At 48.5% G+C, this 21938-nt stretch overlaps 9 protein-coding genes across 9 annotated transcripts; 2 read left to right on the top strand and 7 right to left on the bottom strand.

Annotated features, from left to right (window-relative positions):
• Positions 1-1678: 1678 nt before the first annotated feature.
• On the top strand, positions 1679-2839 carry N7487_010412 (uncharacterized protein; the record flags this gene model as incomplete). Its single annotated transcript, XM_056878142.1, has 1 exon — positions 1679-2839. The coding sequence occupies one exon, from the start codon at positions 1679-1681 to the stop codon at positions 2837-2839; it is 1161 nt and encodes a 386-aa protein (XP_056726722.1).
• A 414-nt stretch (positions 2840-3253) lies between these two features.
• On the bottom strand, positions 3254-5315 carry N7487_010411 (uncharacterized protein; the record flags this gene model as incomplete). Its single annotated transcript, XM_056878141.1, has 8 exons — positions 3254-3909; positions 3972-4125; positions 4181-4348; positions 4398-4413; positions 4475-4598; positions 4648-4764; positions 4825-4929; positions 4976-5315. The coding sequence occupies 8 exons, from the start codon at positions 5313-5315 to the stop codon at positions 3254-3256; spliced, it is 1680 nt and encodes a 559-aa protein (XP_056726721.1).
• Positions 5316-5995: 680 nt separating this feature from the next.
• On the bottom strand, positions 5996-7347 carry N7487_010410 (uncharacterized protein; the record flags this gene model as incomplete). Its single annotated transcript, XM_056878140.1, has 2 exons — positions 5996-6445; positions 6508-7347. 2 exons carry the CDS (start codon positions 7345-7347, stop codon positions 5996-5998), a joined length of 1290 nt encoding a protein of 429 aa, XP_056726720.1.
• An 804-nt stretch (positions 7348-8151) lies between these two features.
• N7487_010409 (uncharacterized protein) lies at positions 8152-9804 on the bottom strand (the record flags this gene model as incomplete). Its single annotated transcript, XM_056878139.1, has 1 exon — positions 8152-9804. One exon carries the CDS (start codon positions 9802-9804, stop codon positions 8152-8154), a length of 1653 nt encoding a protein of 550 aa, XP_056726719.1.
• A 1167-nt stretch (positions 9805-10971) lies between these two features.
• Positions 10972-13375, bottom strand: N7487_010408 (putative DNA helicase; the record flags this gene model as incomplete). Its single annotated transcript, XM_056878138.1, has 4 exons — positions 10972-11056; positions 11142-11202; positions 11255-12735; positions 12813-13375. The coding sequence occupies 4 exons, from the start codon at positions 13373-13375 to the stop codon at positions 10972-10974; spliced, it is 2190 nt and encodes a 729-aa protein (XP_056726718.1).
• A 1126-nt stretch (positions 13376-14501) lies between these two features.
• Positions 14502-15777, bottom strand: N7487_010407 (endonuclease III domain-containing protein; the record flags this gene model as incomplete). The annotated part of the gene is made up of 2 exons (XM_056878137.1): positions 14502-15433; positions 15501-15777. The coding sequence occupies 2 exons, from the start codon at positions 15775-15777 to the stop codon at positions 14502-14504; spliced, it is 1209 nt and encodes a 402-aa protein (XP_056726717.1).
• A 241-nt stretch (positions 15778-16018) lies between these two features.
• Positions 16019-16578, top strand: pex4 (putative ubiquitin conjugating enzyme (UbcJ); the record flags this gene model as incomplete). Its single annotated transcript, XM_056878136.1, has 2 exons — positions 16019-16181; positions 16244-16578. The coding sequence occupies 2 exons, from the start codon at positions 16019-16021 to the stop codon at positions 16576-16578; spliced, it is 498 nt and encodes a 165-aa protein (XP_056726716.1).
• A 472-nt stretch (positions 16579-17050) lies between these two features.
• On the bottom strand, positions 17051-18019 carry N7487_010405 (putative GPI anchored cell wall protein (Dan4); the record flags this gene model as incomplete). Its single annotated transcript, XM_056878135.1, has 1 exon — positions 17051-18019. One exon carries the CDS (start codon positions 18017-18019, stop codon positions 17051-17053), a length of 969 nt encoding a protein of 322 aa, XP_056726715.1.
• A 644-nt stretch (positions 18020-18663) lies between these two features.
• Positions 18664-19938, bottom strand: N7487_010404 (tyrosinase family protein; the record flags this gene model as incomplete). The annotated part of the gene is made up of 4 exons (XM_056878134.1): positions 18664-19372; positions 19428-19550; positions 19610-19735; positions 19793-19938. 4 exons carry the CDS (start codon positions 19936-19938, stop codon positions 18664-18666), a joined length of 1104 nt encoding a protein of 367 aa, XP_056726714.1.
• Positions 19939-21938: the final 2000 nt, after the last annotated feature.

The following is a 21938-nucleotide window of genomic DNA, read 5'->3' as shown; positions in this document are numbered from 1 at the left end:
TACTGGATGGAGCATATTCAAACAGTGATGATCTTTTTCGGCTTTCGGTGAAATAGACCCCGAATCCACCACCCATTTAGACCCACCACCTTCACTTAAGTTAGGGCTATTATAACATGTAAGTGTAACTGTTGGTTCCTTAGTGGGGCTTCCATAGGATCTAAACCGCACGTGTTGAAAAAGTTAATCTGTATACGTGATATAGCTAATCTAGACTATGATATCTGTCGAGAATGAAATTACCAAGTCTTTACAAACCGGAAAATCAATGGACCGTCATGATAACGGTACCATACAATAGTACATACATTGCTTAATCAGCTATGTCCGCACAAATTGAAAAAAGAGCGGAATTTGTCAATTTAGTTAGTTAACGTATTTCACCAGTGAATGGGCCACCAAAAACACCATAGTAAATGCGATATATTATAGCTTGATACCTGGACAACCGTGGTCTATAGGGACTTTGCCTTATAGTATACTACTTTATAGGTGATATCTAGTATAACTGGGGAGTTTGGGGAAAGTTCATATCTTTATGGCAGCGATATATATATTTCTAGAGTTTTAGAATGTAATTTTCGATAATTTTTGAAATGACAGTATTATAGTATTCTACTCTCTTTAAAATTAATATATAGTGCCAACAATCCTTATCAGTAGCTATCGACAAACGGGGAGATAGAATAAATATATAGTTGTTGAGATATAAATGTGGAATATATCGCATTTACTATGGTGTTTTGGGTGGCTCACTCACTAGTAGCAGCCCATTCACTGGTGAAATACGTTAGAGAATTTTACATATGTCATTTTTTACCATACATTGTCGTACCCGTCTATTTCTGATATAGCTACTCTAGACTATGATATCACCTGTACCTAGGTAGGCGTTCCGCAATTTAACCTTCCAAGGTTGACCCAACATGATTATGTAAAAGTAATTAGCCTTTTAAGCTATTGCGTATAGATAAGTCTTGGCATTGTAGCAGAATGACTCCACGTTTTTGGGCAGTCAAGATGTGGGGTCATGCAGGGTCAAAACTAACAACATCCCTGCAGAGTGCGGGTGCGGGGTGCGCGTGCTATTTTCTCACATCCGGGGTACTGAAGAAGCAAAGTGCTGAGTTTGTACGAGTCGTGTCAAATCGAGGGCTGCGATGAAATGTCTGTTTGTTTTTGGATGACTCGTATCAAATCGAGGGCTGCGGTGAAATGTCTATATGTTTTTGGATAACAGTGGAAATCATAGATTATCCTTGGGCGGAGCCTGCTTGTTTCATATAGTCTATCGTAAAATGATGATGAACTATGAACCTTGGAAGCACCTAAGTCTATACCTAATTTATGGGGATTAGTGCTGATCTCAAGAGTCTCGGAAAATCCGAGCGATGCGTTTTAGGTTTCGGTCAACCCGAGGGCAGACCGCAGTAGTTTTCAGATTGAGGAGCTAGAATGAATTCTCAGGGAAATTAGAACGGCAGTGGCGGTAGATCGAAACTAGCAATTTATGTAAAACTCCACGGGTGTGGTGGAGCGTACACAGATAAACCCTGAACTCGGTAGCGTAGTTGGTAAAAATGGAGGCCTGCGAGATATAAAATCTCGATCCCGCACGGACATTTTGTGAAAGAAAACAACAGCATCATTTTTGTTTCTCTGTCACCACTCCTTCATCATGCTCTGGAAGACAGCTGCTCTTGTGTCGATTTTTGCTTCTCGTGCCTGGGGCAAACCAAGCCGTCAGGTAGAGGCCTCCGATTATGTTGATTGGAAGACCTTCAAAGCAAATGGCGTGAACCTCGGAGGCTGGCTCGTCCAAGAACCCAACATCGATCCTACTTGGTGGAATACCTATTCTGGAGGGGCTTCAGACGAATGGACTTTCTGCAAGAACCTAGGCTCCCAATGTGGGCCAGTCTTGGAGGAGCGTTACGCGACCTGGATCACAACATCTGAGATCGACAAGCTAGCCCGCTCAGGAATCACATTGTTACGGATTCCTACCACCTATTCGGCATGGATCCAACTCCCGGGCTCCCAGCTTTACTCGGGCAACCAGACTTCATACCTGAATGACATCGCCACATACGCCATTGAAAAGCATGGAATGCATATTATTGTCGATGTGCATGGGCTTCCTGGTGGCATCAATGGACATACCATGGGCGAAGCTGAGGGTCATTGGGGTTGGTTCCATAATCAGACCAATTTCGACTACTCGATGCAAGTCATTGACGCTATGATTTCATTCATCCAAAACTCCGGTCACCCAGAGTCTTACACTCTCGAACCGATCAACGAACCAACCGATAACCGAAACCAGGCGGTTTTTGGAACCCCTGCTGCTCTTTCTGATAAGGGCGCCGCGTGGATCTTGAAGTATATCCATGCTGTGCTTGATCGTGTGGCTAGTGTGAATAGCAAAATTCCGGTCATGTTCCAGGGAAGTTTCAAGAACGAGAAGTATTGGTCCGGCAACTTCACTGGCCACGAGAATCTGATTTTCGACGTGCACAACTACTACTTCGCCGGCCGAAACACCACCTCTTTAAATCTTCCATCGTTCTTGCATTCCGATGCCAGGACGATGACTGGTGACAAGAAGTTCCCCGTATTTGTTGGAGAATGGTCTATCCAAGCTTTGTACAACAATACATTTTCACTGCGTGCGCAAAATCTGAACTATGGATTGAAGGCTTTCCACCACTATGGCCAGGGCTCATCCTACTGGTCTTGGAAGTTCGGTGGAAATGATACTATTGGGGGACAGGGGACTCAGGGCGATTATTGGAACTATGAGTATTTCGTCGACAATGGACACACCAGCGATAACTGAGTGTTGTAAGATAGCTTGTACAAAGCATACCATACAATACCACATGTTGTCGTACCGCCAGATTTCCGCCATCTTAAATTGCTTCTTTCTTCTCTTTTTAATAGCTAGTAAATAGACATAGTTCGCGAAAATTTCAGTAGCCAGAAAAGTTAGAGCTCATCATTACAGTCTTGTATCGCCGAAGACAGAGAAGGACAGACGTTACACACGCAGCTGCTCATTGTACGGTATTAAAGACAAATAATTCCTTGTATAGCCTAGGTTGACCTCGAATTTTAGGAAGAAATATAGTTCTTATCCATGACGGTATCAACTAGAAGTATGTATCCTTCATAAGATATTGCATTCCAACACAATACAATACTGAATTCCTCTCAACCACAAAATAGACATATATTCGTTTTAAAAGGGCACTCAAGACCACCGTCGCCTCGCCACCGAAGCCGAAGCTGAAGGTCTCACCGTCGAAGAAGGAAGCGCCACAGAAGACTGCGTATGCGTAGCACTAGCCGGACCGTGACTCCCAGCACCCGGTTTGATCCTCTCCTCACCAGTCGCAATCTCCCAACCATTCAAAGTACGATTGAACAGCTGCAACGATGCTGCAGGATGATAAAACGGCACCATATGACCGGCATCATAGACGCGAGTAAACGAGAAATTACCATATTCGCGAGTCACACCGTACTCCTTCCCATCCACAACAAATGGTGTGTATCCAGCGGAGCGGAACTGTTTTGAATGTTCGTATTCCGTCGCGAGGGAGACTGCCTCGCCACCAAACCAATTACAGACATAGTCTGCGTCACCGTAGATCAGTGCAACGCGTACAGGTCGTGAGAGGATGGCTTCTAGGTCTTCAAGGAAATTGGGGTATGCGAAGTCTCCGGTTTGTGTGAATGAGTAGAGGATATCGGCGTTGGAGTTGGTGTAGTTTACGTCGACACCGATGGCGTCTAGTACGGAAGCTTGGTTGAGGTATTCAAGGTAGTATTTTGGAGGGGTTGGGTCGTTGGTAGGGTGACGGATATCGTAGCTTCCACGTCCGCTGAGGAAATGGTACGGACCCTCTGTAGGAAAGTGTGAGAAAGCTATGAAAAGAAAGGAAAGAGCGATGTGAGTCGAGACATACCAACGTTATCGCGACACATGTTTGTAGCCTCGGAACAAAGCGAGAGGTCTGCGATTGAAGCTCGTTTCGTGGCTTTGCACACTGCGATCAAAGTCTGGCAGCCCTTTGGCATTTCATTAGCGAATTTCATGTAATTGTATACCGTGTCGTTAACCTATGCATGATTCTTTTGTAAGCGGATGTCTCACTTGAACTATATGAGCCCTTACACTTTGGATTCCATAGGTGTTGTTGACGGCAAATTCGGGATAGAAACTCGATTGGATACCCAGGTCGATGAGGCCATTGATTATCCCAAGGGTATTGAACTCGAGCTGAACACCGTCGATGGTACCGTTTGCAATCTTCTGGTTTTCTTCATAGAAGTGGTCGAAGAACTATACTAGTCAGATAGGTAAAGTATCATTCCAAGTTGGTCACACTTACAGCAGGACCCCAATGACTGAACGCAACAAGAAAGATGTTAGATCAGGCTTCCGCTGTACTGTTCAAGATAAACTTACCCTCCATAGCTCTCAGTCCAGAGGTTAAAACTTCGCGAGTTGATCTTTGAGTCAATTTTTGGTAGACCAGAAAGGAACCCTTGAACTACCTCCCAAGTGGCTTCAGCGGCGAGATCGGTCGTAGCTTGACAATATTAGATAGCGGGCCATGGGATCAAAACTGGATCACTTACTGATATCTGAAGCGTCTATCACGGGGTAGCGGCCGACGACATCCCCATAAGAAGCATTCTTATAAGATCCGGTAATAGGGTCAAAAGAGCCCGGTGCTTTCTCGGCATACGAGAACCCTGTGTAGCAATATTAGCGAAGTGATTCCTTGAGATTTAAACAGGGAATATGAATCATACCGACACCCACGGGCTGGGATATAAAGAGAACATTCGAAAGTTCATTCCACGAGTGGGGATTAAGGTATGTCTCCAGCTCCTCGTTGATAAAACATGGTCCTAGTTCTATACTCAATTAGCTTAGCTTCCCATATATTCAAGTACGATATACCTTGGAACAATCCAATCAAAGAGTCACTACCAGGTCCCCCATTAAGCCACAGGGTAATCGGTGCATTCTCTGGTTCATGCCGGGCCTCAAAGAACCAGAAGAAAGTATGCGAGTCTGGTGCAAGATCCACATAGCCCGAGTACGACTTGACACCTTTGGTAGTCTCGCAGATATTAGGCTCCTTGTAGCGAATAGTAACATTATTTCCAGTCTGGATGGTCTTCACACCCGTGGGTTCATCGGGCAGCTGGCGGCGGTTGAAGAAATTCAGATCCGGGTTTGATGCCTCGCTTGTTCCAAGAAGTGGGAGCAAAAGCGGGATCCAAGCTGTTAAGTACATCTTGTTTCGGTGGATTGGGTGCTGGGTGAGTCGGATGTGATGGAAACAAATAGGTTGACCTACATTGTCTACTTATATATTCGTCTCCAATAAGCCAAAGACGCCATTGAGTCAGGCTGAAATAAAGCCCAGCTAATGAATTAGCAGTGATTGTCGCATACGAGAAGGGAGTATGGCGGTGTCTGAATAGCTGAAAATGAAAATCGATGTTGAAGTATAATAAGTGCCAACGCCGCTCTTGGCTGGCGATCCATAACCTAATCGGGTAATATCGTGCGCCGGCCCCATGGAGGCGATGCGAATAAGCCACGATGCCAAGATTATGGGCTGCATGTTGATTGATCCCAGATTTAGAATAACTATGCGCCAGATGTAATATGGGCTTAGTGAACGTTTTAAATTAGACTAGGAGGCTTAGATGTTAGAGTTCTTGTACTTTGAAGGGGCGTGAATGTTTTTTTGAACGGAAGTACAATATTTGAGGCACGATATGTATTTCTTATGCCGGGCAGATATTTCCTCGCTCCAGAGCCCAATACGTGGCGTGCTTGGCTCAAATACCAATGAACTATACGGAGACGGACTCTGCCAAGCTGCTCATTGGAAGGTATCAACTGTCATTTGATAGATACAACGGAACAAAGATCGCACCAAGTGAAGATTTCATTATTTCGATATAATCAATCCTTGAATGTTACTGGGATACCCAAATACTCAACCATCTTGTCCCTGGCACGCTCAACCTGATCCTGCACATCGAGATCCCAAAGCCACTTCAGACGTTGATTAAGCGTTTCCTTCAGTTTCACCGGATCATCGCGAACCCCATCAAAACATAGACAAAAGATATCCGCATTCTCCTTACTGCTAGTAACAACCCTCTGGCTCCGAGGCCGACGAATATCATCGTATGCCTTGAAAGCCGCAACAACATGGTCAGCAGAGCTAATACGGGAATCACTCAATAGTTCCGCGAGAACATGTGCATCCTCAATAGCCTGACCAGCTCCAGCACCCTGGTGCGGCGTAGATGCATGCGCCGCATCGCCGAGTATAGCTACCTTGGAGCGAGTGTAGGTTGAGATATGTGGGTGCTCGAAGATGGCCCATTGAGAAGGGTCAGGCATACGCTAAGACACAAGGTAAGTAACTCGACACCCAGAAAAAAAGAAACTAGAATGGTAAAACATACCTCAACAAGGGCCTTCACATACCGCCCCATATCCCTCGTATCCCGTTCAATATCCTCCCTCCTCGCAGGCCTAACCCAAGAATCATATCCCCAATCCTCATCACTCAAAACGTAAATCCCAACATTGACCAATCGAGCCCGCATAATAGGATACGAAATAGCATAAACGCCTCGTCCAACATAAATCGTCGCAACACGCGCCCTCTTCTCCCCAACCGCCTCAATCATATCCCCCATCTCCAAAACCGCCCGATACCCATACATCCCACTATAAACAGGCTTCGTGCGCAACGATTCAATCGGAATCATACACTCCTTGACTCTCGACCGAATACCATCACAACCAACAACAACATCAGCATTAACAACTTCCCCATCCTCAAACCCCAACACGACCCCATTCTCATTCTCAACAAGACTACTCAACCTCTTCCCGAAATGCACGATGTCAGCAGGGACAAGCTCAACAAGCGCATTTAAGAAATCGGCTCTTCGCAGCGCCGTCTGGCCGGATGGTAATGCTTTCAGATCCATTAGGACATCACCTTCTTGTGCGCCTGTTGCCCAGACGAGCTCGAACCAGGTTTGGAGGTATTCTTCGTAGCCTGGACTGTCTGCGTGGGTTGTTATGAGGGAGTTGTAGATTTTTTGGATGGAGGGGTGGATTAGGGGTATTGCGCGGTAGGCTGCTGGGCCTAGGGAGATTCCTAGGCCAATTTCTTTGAAGGTTGGGGCTGCTTCGTAGATTTGGACTGGGATTTTGCGGAGGTGGAGGCCGGCTGCGAGGGTTAGGCCGCCTATTCCGCCACCGATTATTGTTATTGTTGGTTTGGGTGACATGTTTGGTGATTGGAGTTGGGATGGGATGGGATAGGATTAGATTGATGATTGGGGTTCGAGTTTAAATAGTTTTCTTTATTTGTCAGATACTTTTACTGATTGTATGTCGATAAGGCTGCGGGGTGTAGTGTATGCATGCATCAAGCAGCCACATGGGCGTATGTGGTGGCATGGAACCCCGGTGATTAGTACGACAATGACTGTTTGTCCGACGTCGGGGAGTCAGACAGAGGGGTACAAACCTACAAATACGGGAGCTTTGGAATGGAAGATGGGTGATTGGACAGGCGTCAGCGAAGTGGGCTATCAGGCATCCCGCGGTGGTCCTTGATCTGCACTGTTAGCGGCGTGGGTATAGTTTGCTGAGAAATGCACGGCATGGATAAGGCGTCCTACATCGTGGGGTACGCATTGATATCCACGGTAGTTACAGGGATCGTCTTGAATAGAGAAATATAGTATATTGACATTAAAGTTGGTAGGGTACGAGATAGCGCCAATCGTCACAAATTGTGCGTTTGCATGTGCAACTCTAAATCTGTCATATCTGTCCCTTTCCATGAGACGAGAGAGCGGACATGCACTTCACATGTAGCTCAGCGCAGTGGCCTTGGTCAAAGTCGCGATCCTGTCGCGGGGATGCCCCTGGGAATCCGAAATGGTGCATTGACATGTGTAAAAGAATCGACAAGCCTAGGGTACATACCCATTTAGGCAGTCTAGAATATATGGAGAAAAAAATGAAACCCGCTAGAAAGAATACGGTAGAAAAAAAATTGCATATTGTGCAACATAAAAATGAAATCAAATCATAGGGGCGGTGACAACCCGCTGACGCTCCCACTTCGGAGGACCGAACGGATCATCACGGGAATAGATATCTGACCGATCCCAATCGGAGTCGGTGTCATCAATACCGGTGCGCTTATCATCTGATCTCAGCGCTGAAGAGTTATCAGAGTCATCTAGTGCGCGACGGAAGCGCAGGAACTGCTGCGACTGCGTGGAATGCGCGGGCTGCACCATGCCCACACTTATACCCGACTGCATGGACCCAAGAGCTGCGCGCTGCAGATCACGGATGTCATCGCGCAAACTGCCGACTTGTGTCTCGAGGTTTCTGCGGGCCGTTTGTTCACGACGCAGGAGCGTAACTAGCGTGCTGTATTGCTCGATTGAAACGCCTTGGTAGTCAGACAGGGATGAGGCGGATGGGGCGGGGCGGAGGGTGCGCGGGGCCATTGTGTCTGCGCGGATTGTGTTTGTGCTGGAGGGGCGGGTGGAGACGTTTGGGAGGGGGCTTGGGGAATCGTCACGGTCGATTGAGGATAAGAATGCGGTGGGTTTGTTGCGCATGTGAGGAGGGAAGGAGTCTGCTGAAGGAGGGTGTCGGGGGCGTGATGGTTTTTCGGTGGGGTTTTCGGGGCCGTTGGTTTGCATTCGCGCAATGGCGAATTCCAAATCAATTAGTTTCACTTCGAGTGTAGTCAACCGCTGTTCCAGGGTGACGCTGTCATCTTGCTGCATCGTGTTGACTAGACTTGCGAGGTTCGATGGGAGGCTGGGTTGTTGTGGTGCTGGGTCGACTTCCATCAAAGATGGTTCGGCGGACATTCGGGTCACACTGGTTACCGTTGTCCCCGATGAGGGCCGCCCCGAGTGTCCACTATTAGAGCTTTCATCTAACGGCGGGGATTGCGAGTCAGGAACCGAAGCTGGCCTAGGCGCGGATGATGTGCGCTGTGGCCAAGCTGTCATGATCTCTGGCACGTTATCTGTCATTTCGCGCAATGCATCTGTGCTCCTTGATAGGCGGTGGGAGAGCAAGCTGTGTCTGCGCTCTGGGATATGGCTCCTATCCTCTTGCGGATCGGATACTGCTATTGACGCCACGGCAAACCGTGATTCATCGTCTGAAAAAACCACGCTAGGAAGAGTCGCTCGTCTTCGGCGTGGCTGCATGCTACCCGGCATTGAATCGCGCAGCGTTGCAGAGGAAAGGGGAGATAGTGGAGACAGAAGCGGAGACAGATGTGTTTCTGCGAGCTGCAGGTTCTCCGCCGAGAGTGGACTGCCCCGGTGTGAATTCAAATTCAGAGGAGGCGGAACCGCCAACAATGCTTTTCCCTTCGCTGGTCCTGATTTTCGCATCGGTGGCATCGCAAAAGTGGATTCGTATGGGTTCTCCTCCAGTTCATCGGCCTGACTTTGTCTTTTGCGGTTGAAGATCTTGCGCATGACCGTTTTCAAGGTGCTCCCCGTTCGGCGATGGGCAATAGACGGCTGGGAGTGGCATTGCGAGTGGAATTCCATTGATGGCAGCGCCGTATCATCATTGTCTCCCATGTAAGATGCAGGGTTCGAGCCGGAGCGCTCTTCGCGGGGAGAAGATCGTTGTGGAATACTCCGAACAGACTCGCTGCCAGCGCTCGCTATGGATTGTGGTTGTCTTGACATGGCGACGGGGTATTGAAAGTCGCAATGGACAACTAGTGGGCATAGAAGGTACGGGTAAGATATCGAGTCTGATCATTACAAGCAATATGGGTATATGGCGCAAAAGAAAAGGAAAAAAAAAGAGAGATTTCAAGCGAGTGTCGGAAAATAAATATCCAAGGGTATCAGAGGGTATTAACGAATTCGAATAAAGGCTGGATTTAGTCGACTGAGACTGTAGAAAGCTATCAAACGCATGTTAGCTGAAGAACCAAGGTGATACAAACGGAACATACAGTGTCGGATATGATCAAGAACATAATGATCACAGTTGTTCCGGTTTGCCAGTCTCATAAGAAACAAAGAGAGAATGGAGAAAAAAAAAGGACAAAGGTTGAGTGGGGAGAAAAAAAAACAAAGGGGAGAGAAGTTGGAGATTAGGGAGAAACAAGAGAGGAGAGGAAAAGAGGAGAGGAGAGCGAAAGAGAGAGAAAGCTATTATCCCCACAGCGGGAGTTCTTCACGCCACAGCCGACTTTTGTAGGCAAAGGGAACAAGTGGAATCGGATATTCAAACATAGAATGATTTGTTATGTATATTGTTTATATGTTGTACCTTCTACCTTCTACCTATGTTCTACTTTCTACTTCACCTTCCACACACCGAAACGAAGGAAAGTGGAATGTTTCTGAAACACAGATGCTATTATCCGCACTAACTCAAAGTGACACGACACAGTTTCAACAGTTTCAACTTCGATTAGCCCATGAGTCTAGCAGCCCATCAGCTCATCAGTTGCCCCATTAGCCCACGTCTGTTTTGTTTTGTGCCAACACAACCCCTCAGCCGTGGCTGTCCCTCATTCCTGGATTGGCGGGAGAAAGAAAAAGAGTCCGCCCTATTCTGTTTTGGGAAATGCATCTCCGACACTTCATTTGCAGAAATGATCGTCTAACTGGACGTTTCAAAATACCTTATCTGCGTCTCCCAAATGGTTTTGGGGGAGGGAAAAGTATTTGAGTTGTTTAAGTTAGGTCTATCCCCCTGGTCATCCCTTACATAGGCCGTGCACCCGGGACTAAATTTAACCTTGGAGAATATCCCGTTCTATGCCGCTTCTAAGAGATCGACATGGTTCTGGAACAAGCAAATGGGGCTTCTCGATCTGCACCGAAAATTCCCGAGGTCTATAGCAAATCTCCAGCGTCGGGGTATCGTAAGTCGGCGTGTTCTTCCAGGAAATCCATCCAGTGTTTCAAGAAGCTACTCCCACTATAAAAACAAAAAAAGGAAATTGATCAGCATTAAACTCTCAAACTCAATGGCTCAATGGCTCAATGGCTCATCCCGCACTTACTGACTGATCGTCTCCGAATCTCCGCAAATACACAAATGCCGCTTAGGCCGCGTCATGGCAACTACATGCAGCATAGTTAGCAATATATCAAATGCCCTGCAGGTACTCCGTACAGAGGACAACACCCGCAAGAAGAAAAAAGGGGGAAAGCATGCCATTTAATCGTCGCTTCTCGCCAAGGAACCCCACTTCGTGTTCCCCATTGCTGCGCACTAAGCTCACCACAACGGCCTCTTTCTCGCGGCCCTGGAATCCATCCACACTGCCAAGTTCAAGGCCGGGGTATTTCTCCCGTAACATCCGCGACAGTAGCGCCAATTGCCCATTGTAAGGGGTGATCACGGCAATGCTCTCGGGTCTGACACCCGCGTCAATCAGATTGTCCACGTGCCTAGCAACGACCATGGCTTCCATCTCGTTGCTTTTGCTGTCGCTAAGCAAGGCGCCCTTCTTGCTGATCTCATCCTCTGCCTTTTCGGGGAAATCCCCGCCTTGCGTGTCCCAGAATACCAGGGGTTCCTGCGTGTCGTCTGTGCCTTCTACCTCGTATGGTAGGTCGATCAGTAGACGGGCTTTGACCGCGTCGCTGGCGATCAGCTTGCCCTCATATAATTCGTCAGAGGGGAATCGCATGATCTTCTCATGCATGCGATATTGGGTGGTTAACATGCGTTTGATCCCCGGTCCGTGCAGGGCCAATAAACGATCGAATAATGTGCGTTCAAGAGAGACACCTTTTAATGTCTCAGTGTCACTGTCTGTCCTTTCATCGGTGCCTTTGGAAGCTTCATCCTTAGACTTATGTCCAGTAGATTTGACGGTAGGTGGTAATTGCAGATGGTCACCGGCAAGGACCACTTTCTCTGCACCTAGAAGTGAAATCCAACATTGTGCTTCGAGGGCTTGACTCGCCTCGTCAATAATCACAACATCGAACTTCTGGTTCTTAAGTTGGTGGCCTCCAGCCCCGTGAAGAGTAGCTAATACCACGCTACTCTCGCGCACTAGGTTATCCACGCATTTAGACTCGCGCTGCCGGAACTCCTTCCGGAGCAGCTTCAACTCGTCATAAATACCCCGACGTTCGCGACCAGACCTAGTCTTGCGAATACTGGCCTGTTTTTCATCAATCTCCTTGCGAATATCCTTCACAATACCCCCAGCATCGGAGGTCTGTGTAAGAACTTCAAGGGAATGCTCAAGGACAGAAGGAAGCAAACGAGCCGGATGCCCGATGCGCACAACGGGAACCTTCTTGGGGGCCAGTCGTTCCACAATATTATCAACAGAAACGTTTGATGGTCCACAGACAAGAACCCGCTTGTTCCGCTGAACAAATTGCAAAATCAATTCAATGAGCGTATGCGTCTTTCCCGTCCCAGGCGGACCATGAATCAAAGCAATATCGCGCGAAGCCAATGCAAACCGAATAGCATCCTTCTGTGAATCATTTAGCGTGGGGTCAGTAAACTCCACAGGCCCACAAGCCTCAGCATCCGGCTGCAGCGGCGTCGTATACCCAAACGCAACGCGCATGAAATGCGAGTACTCAGTCGGAATGATCTTGACCATCTTCTCCATAGTTTGTCTCATCCTAGTCCGAAGTCAGTAGCTCATCCAGTAATCCTAAATCAAAATCGAACTCCAAATCCAAAACTCCGACCAACATACCTCCTGTACGTAACATCATTAGCAAGCTTAATAGCCCACACCTTCTTCCCCCAAAGCTCCTCAACAGCCTCATCATCCTCCTTCGACATCCCCCCACCACCCTGCCGCCCAAACGCAATCCACACAGCGCGATCACCGGTACGCGTAACAACGCCCTCAACCCCCTTCTCCGCATCTTTGTCTTTCTCCTTATCTTTGTCTTTCCCGCCGATCTTCTTCCCCGCCCCCGCCACATCACTAACTCTCACAACATCCCCGACGCGAATCCCATGTGACCCAAGACGAGGCGTTCCATCTGCAGCTCGGGACTCTTCTGACGCGACTGCTGGGTCCGGGGCGAACTCGCCGACGACGCGGCCGCCGAGACCAGTTCGGCATTGTGAGAGGATGAGGCCTGTGAGGGCGTAGCCGGTCGCTTGAAGGGTTCGACGGGTTGCGGGGGAGACCGATGCAGCTGTGCTGGCAAGTTTTGAGGAGGAGACTTCGGCGGCGTGTTCTTCGTGGAGGAGGGTGAGTTGGGTTGAGGCGAAGAGGGGGATTGGGATTGGGGTTGGAGGGGGCATTTTGAGCGGCGCGTGATGTGTGGAGCTTAGAGTTGAGATATTTGGAGAGTAAATGGGTGGTCTGATAAATGGATTGGAGGTTCTCCGTTTGGTTGATGCCGATGGACTTCCACGGGTTGGTGGTTGGAGCTTGGTTCGGGGAGGGACCGGGGATAAAGAAGCTTCAAGTCGCTTATCGCCGATGTCAGTATTTGATTGGCTGTAGATTTGCAGGCTTCAATGCTATCCTCAGGTGTACTAGCATCCGATATATTCAAATATTATCGTCCTGATTTACTGGCAAAATGAATAGGCTTGGATGCGCTTCCAATGCTCTGTCGGATTTGGTATGCTACTTGGATATATAACAGATATCTATAACCGCTGCGAATAAATTTTTAACCTAGTAGATATCTCCTGCTGCGACCTTCTAGAACTAGTCTCCTATCACTTCGCATCTAAAATGCCTCCAGGTGGATTGAAGCCCACCCTTTAACGTGAGTTAAATGCAAAAGTCAATATCAAACAAGGGTGAAAGACAGCCATCTGCAACAGACTATAGTAAGTCCTTTACCCTCAATCAATCAGTCTCTAAAAGATCTTACAGTGAAATGTCCCTAAGTCAAAAGGAAACGCTCAATAATGCTTCGCAACAGATCTTCCGACATATACCCGGTCGTTAGAGCGTCCGTATAGAGAATCACATTCAAGCAAGCCGCTACTGGCGAGCGAGAAGGGGGTCAGTCCTAGCACTCGAAAAATCGAATTTGTCTTGGCTTATTATCGCCTGTGACAGGCGATGGTGAGCCGCCGAAAATTGTGCCTGAGGGCCAATGGCGGCAACGATAATTCAGGAATAGAGCACCTCCAGCCAGTGATTACCCAAGTAGACAAAACCCTCCAAACAAAGAAATCATAGAAGGTCGCATCAAAGAGAGATTAGCGGTGTTTGGCCCGTGCGCCTTGGAGATAATTATGATCCAAGCCACACCTTTCCAGAGGCCGGAGTTTATGTGACGAAGAATAATTATATCGGACCATTATAGGAAAACCATATTAAGCAGGTGCGCCGGAGCCACGTTCTCTCATCCAGGGAAGGATGGACTGTATAAATTCGACCAGTAATCCATAGGCAGACAAATTGGAATCAAAGAGCCTCAATCTTGACCTTGGGCTCATCAATCTCAGGACTTTTCTTAACCTTCGGCATTGTCGGCTCAAGGCCCCGAATCTCACTCTTGCAAAGCCTTAAGCCAGCCAGATCGCAATCTCCGCAGCGACGCTTGACGGGCAAACAAACTGTCTGCCCGAGCCCAACAAGCAACTTATTAATCTCATGCCACTTTTCAATTGGCAACCACGACTGCAGCGCTTTCCTCGTCTCCTCCGGTGTCTTGGTTTTATTCCAACCCCAGAGGTTGGTAATGCGATGAACATGCACATCAACACCGATCCCCAGGTGTTTCCCCCATGCTGCGCTCATACAGAGGTAAGCCATTTTCGGTCCGACACCCGGAAGCGCCATGAGGCCATCCGGGGTTGAGGGGATATCTCCGCCGTGCTGGTCTCGCAATATCAGCGCGGCCGCTTTGATGTATTTTGTTTTGTTGTTGTGGAAGCCGACTGTGCGGATTAATTCGTTTAGTCGCGTTGGATCCACCGCTAAAATGTTGGCTAGGTTGAGGGTACTGTCGACAGGTTTTGAATCTTGGTCTTCTTGTTTGATTTTGATATCTTCAGCCGGCGCAGTGCCATCTCCGAGTTCTGTGTGAAGGCGTTGCATCGCTACCGCGGTGACTGTATCTTTCGTCTGGGATGAGAGCATCAATGCGATGAGGGTCTGGAATCGACGGTCTTTTGGTGACGAGGCACGCCAGTATAGCTCCGAGCAGCCCATTGTATCTACCGGTGCAGTCGGGTTGGCTGCCCTCATCCTTTTCACGATGTCATACATTGTTTCCCAGTTGGACGGGGGCTCGACCTTAACAGAGCCGTCGATGTCGCGGGTTGTTCGGGCCGGGAGTCGTCTTTGTTTAGGTGCCGCTGGCGGCTTTTGGTCGGGCTCATCCTTCACAATGACTTTGCGGGGTATGCGAGGACTTGCGCTTTGCTTGAGGGATCGCGGATTTAGGGGGGCTCGCGTTACGTTTTCGGCGCTTCGATGGCGGTTCAAGGAGGTCTTCGATATCGGCCGTGTCGGCCTCGGAAAGGGAAGATTCATCGTCGCTTTTGACGGGACACAGACTGGGCGCTACGGAGACATCTTCTGTCTTCGGCTCTGCCTTGACGGTCGGAGTTGCATTTTCGTCGTAGGTGAAACTTTTCAGAGCGTTCACATTGGAGTTACGCGTCTGTCGTCGGATAGGGGGTGTGAGTGCCTCCAGCACCTTGGCAGTGTCCCTGGAAGTGCGAGAAGTGCGCATGATCAATTAACAGAGACTAAACAAACAGACAAAACTGAAAATGACCTCGGGACCAGGAGAGCAGGAGAGCCAATCCAAAAGCAATTTCACGTGAGAGGATGATCGATCCATGGGTGGTGGGTCGGGCAGAATTTCCCCAACCTCGGCGATCGCAGTGCCGACCGACTTTCCCAACTCCGTGAGGGGGGTGCACTTCAACTACAGCATACACATCTAATCTATAGAATCTACTACATTCTACATGGCCTCTTCTGTTTCTGCGATGTCCCGACTCAGGGCAGAGTTGAAGGCTTCTATTAAGGAACCGGAAAATGAAACCTACCTGTACCTCCGGCCGGTCGATGGAGATGACATTCTGCTCTGGGAAGCCGTATTGAAGGGGCCAGATGATACACCATACGAGGGTATGCTCACGAACCCCAACTTGCCTGCTGTGGTTATTCCAGTCAATCTAATGCGGCAACAGGTGGACTTTGGCACCTTAACATTGCAATCCCGCCAGAATACCCCCTCAAGCCGCCGACCATCCACTTCACCACTAAGATAATCCACCCAAACATCGACTTCGAGAATGGCAAACTCTGTTTTTCACTCTTGGATGAGGAATGGTCTGCGGTTATGACTCTCCAGACCACACTCAAGTCTATTCAGTGGCTTTTGAGGTATCCGAATCCGGATTCGCCGCTGAATGTTGAAATATCGGTTCTACTGCGTAAAGGGGATATGGCTGGTTATGAGAGTGTTGTCCGGTACTTGACCGAGGAGATGCGCTTGGAAGATGCTCAGAACCTTGTGCGGTGATGATGGTTTCTCGGAGCCAGCTGAGACATTCGGACCACGCATACCATACCACTGTGCACATTCCGATCATCTAAGATACCTTGTACATACTATATATACGAATCCACGAATCTCTACGGCCAATAAGCCAAGAAGTCTAATAATGGAGCACAATTTTTGCATTATCTTCAAAGTGAAGAGTAAACATGGACTAAAAGTTAATCACATGAAAATATTAGCGTGTGCTTCGCGCCATAAATGTTCAAAACCGCTGTGTAAAACGCGATTAAAAGGCCTAATGAGGCAGTAATGAATGCCGGATTGAACGCCCAAGAGAGATAAGGAGAGACATGAGTAGGGTCGTCACGGGTCATGCGGAAAAGATAGTACAATGACGAATGTCATGAAGATGCAGAGCCAATGCGATGTGCTGAAGAACGCCGATCAAAAAGATAAAAATGCAAGCAGGCGATGAGGCAAAACTGATCATCCATTACAGAGCCATTGCGACCACGACGGCGCCACCGACGATGGCGACAACCTCACGGGCCATACCGGTAGCCATGGCCGCGACGTTGGTCTGCAGACCGGGCTTGCCAGCGGTGGTTGCGGATGCGGCTCCGCCGGTTGCTGAGGGGGTGATCACCGTGATAGAGGTGATGGTGCTCAGACTGCCGTCGGGCATGGTGGTCGTGCTCTCGAAGGTGGAAGTGCTCAAGCTGGTGGCGCGGGTAGAGGTAGTTGATTGCTCACTGGTGGTTGAGGCAGACGAGGTGGACGAAGTGCTCCGGGTAGTCGAGAGGGTCGAAGGAACACTAGTGGTCGTTTGAGTAGTCTGAGTGGTCTCAGCAGTCGAAGATTCGGTAGTGGTAGTGGTCGGCTGAGCAGTAGTCTGGGTCGAGACCGTGCTAGAGGTCTCGGTTGGGACAGATGCAGAGGTGGCAGAGCTGGTCTCGCTGGTAGTCTCACTGGTCGTTTCACTGGTCGTCTCGCTGGTGCTGGTCTCACTAGCCGATGTGGCAGAGGTGACGGTTGGCTGAGTGGTGGTAGTCGGCTCAGCGCTAGAGGCCGAGGTAGTCTCACTGGTCTGACTGGTCTCGGCAGCTGAGGTGGTGGCGGGCTCAGAGGTTGATTCGGTACTGGCAGTAGTCACAGTAGGAACCGTTGCTGGGGTGCTGGCAGTGGCATTATCCTGACGCTTGGCGAGCTTGATAAGGCTGGCAATAGTGGGTTCTTCAGCTTGCAGAGCCTCGGCGGCTTGAAGGTCAGTCGGGAAGATTCCATGACGGAATTTGGCGGAGAGAGCATGCAAAGCATCATGGAGCTTGACTGCCTTGATGTCGGCGAGCGCATCTTGGAAAGACTCACTTGACGAAGTCCCCTGCACTGCGTCTGCTGCGAAGACCGCAGACAGAGCGAACAGTGTCACAAAGAGCAATTGAAGAAAGCTGATACGCAACATTATGATAGGTTGGCGATCGGCGGAGCTTGCTGATAAGGTGAGGAGTTGGGTAAAGACGATGAAGAGAGGGGAGGAAGAACAACAAAGCAGGTGAGATTATTAAAGAAAAGGTGAAAGATAACTGGAAGGCACCACACAAGTCCCAGAGTGGCAATTCTAATCTTTTTTTATTTCTCTTCGTATTTTTTTTTGGATGCGTTTTTCTTGATTTTTCCACACTAGTACAAAGATACCAACATAATGCCGAGAATCATCGGCGTGGCTGATTTTTTACGGCCACTTAAATGTCTCGGATCGGCCTAAAACAAGGCTTGATATATCCATCCATGAACTATTTTAGACCTTATGTACATAGTAATCATCTATTTAGGTAAGTCTATGGAGTAAACGAACTGGGCCACAAAATCAAAAAAAGTAAGAAAAGTTCATTCTCATCTCTTATTGGCCCGGTCTCAGGGCTAACAATAGTAACCTTGGAAATGGTCAGAGTCGTGTTGTCATGCATTATTGCTTTTTAACTCCATTTGGTAAAAAGGAGAAAGGGGCTGTACTTCCCCTGGAACTTCCATGGTTCTATATCATTAATTGTTACTGTATAAATATCCCAAATTCATAACTTCACCGGTTCACTGAAGCAATAAACCTCAGGTGTATGAATAACAATACTGGTATCTAGTCGGATCCATAACTTCGCCGACCGGTCGAGGCCGATCCAGAACACCAAATTCCATCTCCATATCGACCGTGACAAGCGGCGCATTTGGCGGATTAGAGAGCCTATTCGTACCATTAAGTGCGAACCGACGACGGTCCTCATCATTGGCCTGCCACATACTCCATAGCCGATCGATCATACTATGGTGTAGCATGAAAGCCGGGTCTTGCGGCGACGTGAACAGGTCTTGGAGGGTGGCTCCGAGGCTGAAATGCCCGCCGCCATGCACGCCTAACACTCCGCCGGGCCGTGCGGGCCAATAGTCCATGACGGTCTGAAAATCGGAGATATTAGCCGCGGACAGGAGTCGGTCGACAATGGTCTCATTATCGTAGTTGCTGCTGACGAAATTATTCAGACTTCGGTTGAAACAGCGCGGGTTGTAGTCGAAGCCTGGGGCGGGGAGTTTGTCAAATGAGACAATGTTGCGGTCGAATGGTCCCATGTGGATTTCCATGTCTTTGAAGGGTCCGCAGCGCACACAGCCGCCGCCCGATCCTCGTGGTATGGTCACTGTGCCGCCGGAGAGGCTTTGTTCGCCTGGGTTGTAATTTCCATCACCGGAAAGGGAGCTGTCGCTGCAGTCGAAGAGAGGGCTGGCTTTTAGGTTTTCTGACCATAATGGCCAGTTCCAGTACCTGCACAAGTGGTTCGTGTTATTATGGTTCGGGGTAATAAATGAATGGCACTTACGGGAGATGGCCAGAGTAACCACACTCGTCTCGCAGGGCTGTCTCCCAGAGCCAGAGGAAGTGACGGTGCCACGGAAGGAACAGACCACTAAGGTGGACATTGAGTGTGTAGTTGATATGGGTTCTACATCCTATGTTAGCACCCAGTCCTTAATATATAAAATGAGGGTATAGGGAACCTACGCCACAAAATCGTCAAACCGGTTCTGCACTCCTGGGTACTCTTTTCTTGAAAGTTGCTGAGGCTTCCCCTGCATGCACAACACCGCATCAATATAGTCGATCCGCTCAGCCTTCTTCAACTCTCCCCTATGTAATGTCAGTTCTCAATTGGCCCTAGGAAACTTAAGGAAAAAAAATACAGACCATTCCTTCCGGACAGTAGTATTACGAGTTCCACACAATTGCTCGGGCAGGGCAATGTCGACGTTGATATCGAATAAGGAGGAATCGGCTGTCGAACCCAAAACCCCCAAGGCAATGACCAAGAAAGACCGATAAAACCCAACCATCCTATCAATTCCAATGAACAAAATCCCGATTAGCAGGAGTTAATAAAATTCCCGCAGAATCTCCCTCCCTTCCTGGTCCATGAACACTGTTTATAGGTAACCACCGACCCCCCACTAACAAGCGAATAAATCTTGATGGCATCCCTTGTATGATCTGTAAGTAGACGGAGCATTTTAGATTAGCCTATTTTGGTGAACTCCGAAAAAAAAAAACTTGGCTATGCAGGTTCCAAGCCTGTCGGTGTGTGAGCTGTCACTTTACGGGGGTCCAAGTGCCTCCATTATACTCCATTAGTGGCGGTGCGTGTTTTCCCCTGCATGACATGGGGCGATAAATGTTCTAGACATAGACCGTTCCCAAAGCTTAGCGATGCAGAGCTCCAACCAAATGAATCTACTTGTTTACGAGGGAGTTTATCGGCGAGATATATGTTGCACCCAGGTAATCTACTATGTCGTACCCAGACGAACTCTGTCTAGATTTGGAGTGCATTGTCCGTCCTTGGCCCCGTCTTTGAGCAGTGGGGGAGAGGGGTGTTCTAGTTGATCTTGAAATTATAGCTGCATTTGTTATGGAACCGTCTGCAGGGCCACGGCCAATGGTTCCGGGCCCTCGAGGGAAGACTTTGATTATGTTCGTAAGCGACCGACGACGTACATCGTACCTACACAAGCAGGCACTCAGATAAAGTAGTAGCATGACATTATTATCTCTTTAGGTAATCAGCTATTTTCACTCTTGTCAAGTCAATGTGAGTGATCAATTAACCTGGACCGAGGTACGTTGTAGTGGGAACTACGCCGTACCGCGTTAGACCAGTTCTCTCCACAATTATAAGTCCACATAGAGTGTGTGAAACATGCATTGCTCTATATGTCGTAGAAAGTCAAGAAGTACGTGAACTTTTTACACAGGATTGAACCCATTTTTTGTATTAGACAATGACAACGCTCGTATACATGCTCAATATGTACCACCAAGTGCAAATCCATCCATACCCCAAGGCAGATATGGTTAGTTATAAGTGCATAGCTCCTATCCAAACTAGTTGGGTATAAGCGTAGCTTCAGCAATCAATGTAAGCATGTGACAGCACTCAAAAGGGTGTGTCCACAGTCCACAACAAACCCTGCCACTATCCCAGCAAGCAAGCATCACCAAACCCCGAAAGGGGAGCCAACTCCATTTTCTCTCGTAAAATCTGAACTATCCCCCCTATCTCACCACTCTGCCCCTCTATGTCCCGAATGGTCACTAGGTCGTACGCATGCGGTAAGAGCATCAGCGTGAAAAAGTACCCTTGTGGCCCGTGGCCAAGCAACGGTCTAGGCAAGATATAAACAGCACTTTTACGTGTCGGCCCATATCGAGAAATATCCTTCGGAGCACCGGATACCCTCGAGATTTGCACGAGTCTACCCTGTCTATGTGGTGCGAATGCCATACTAGCCCTCATGGATGATTGTGCTAGGGAGAAGTGCTCCCAGACCTGCACTGGCGAGAAGATAACGCTTGATCTCTGGTGAGGTAGATGGCTAATTAGCATTGAGAAGCGGCCTACCTCTTCTGCTTGTGCTCTGCGCTGTGCGTCTAGTTGCGATCCGGATGGGCCCACTCTTTGATACTGGAGCTCGATGGTGGGTTTGAGGAATTTGAAAAATGCTGCAGCTTTGGAGAAGAGAACTCGGGCTGTGTTCTGGGTAGTTGGATATCTTTGTGGGTGATTCGGATATCGATGGCGCTATGGGGAACTCGTGGGGTGTATTTTTGATGTTTATTTCGAAAACCGACCCTGGAACTGCATGCCAACCTTGGAAGGTTGATCTCTCGTGTCCACTTGCAGTGTAGATTTCTAAATTTCTCAACCTGGTCCCTCATACGTTCACGGCTTCATAGATCCTTCCTCTCTGGTTATCTTCCACTCTGTTTTCCCTTTTTTTAGTGCATTATCCTCCTGTGCCTTTGAGCTAGTTCAGGAGGCCTTCACGAGCTACAGATA

The sequence above is a fragment of the Penicillium crustosum genome (genome assembly GCF_028827405.1).
Source record: "Penicillium crustosum strain IBT 35664 chromosome Unknown utg000004l_segment0_segment0, whole genome shotgun sequence".
Lineage (NCBI taxonomy): Eukaryota > Fungi > Ascomycota > Eurotiomycetes > Eurotiales > Aspergillaceae > Penicillium > Penicillium crustosum.
Note: the sequence above shows the minus strand (reverse complement) of the source record. Positions and strands in the feature narration are given on the sequence as shown.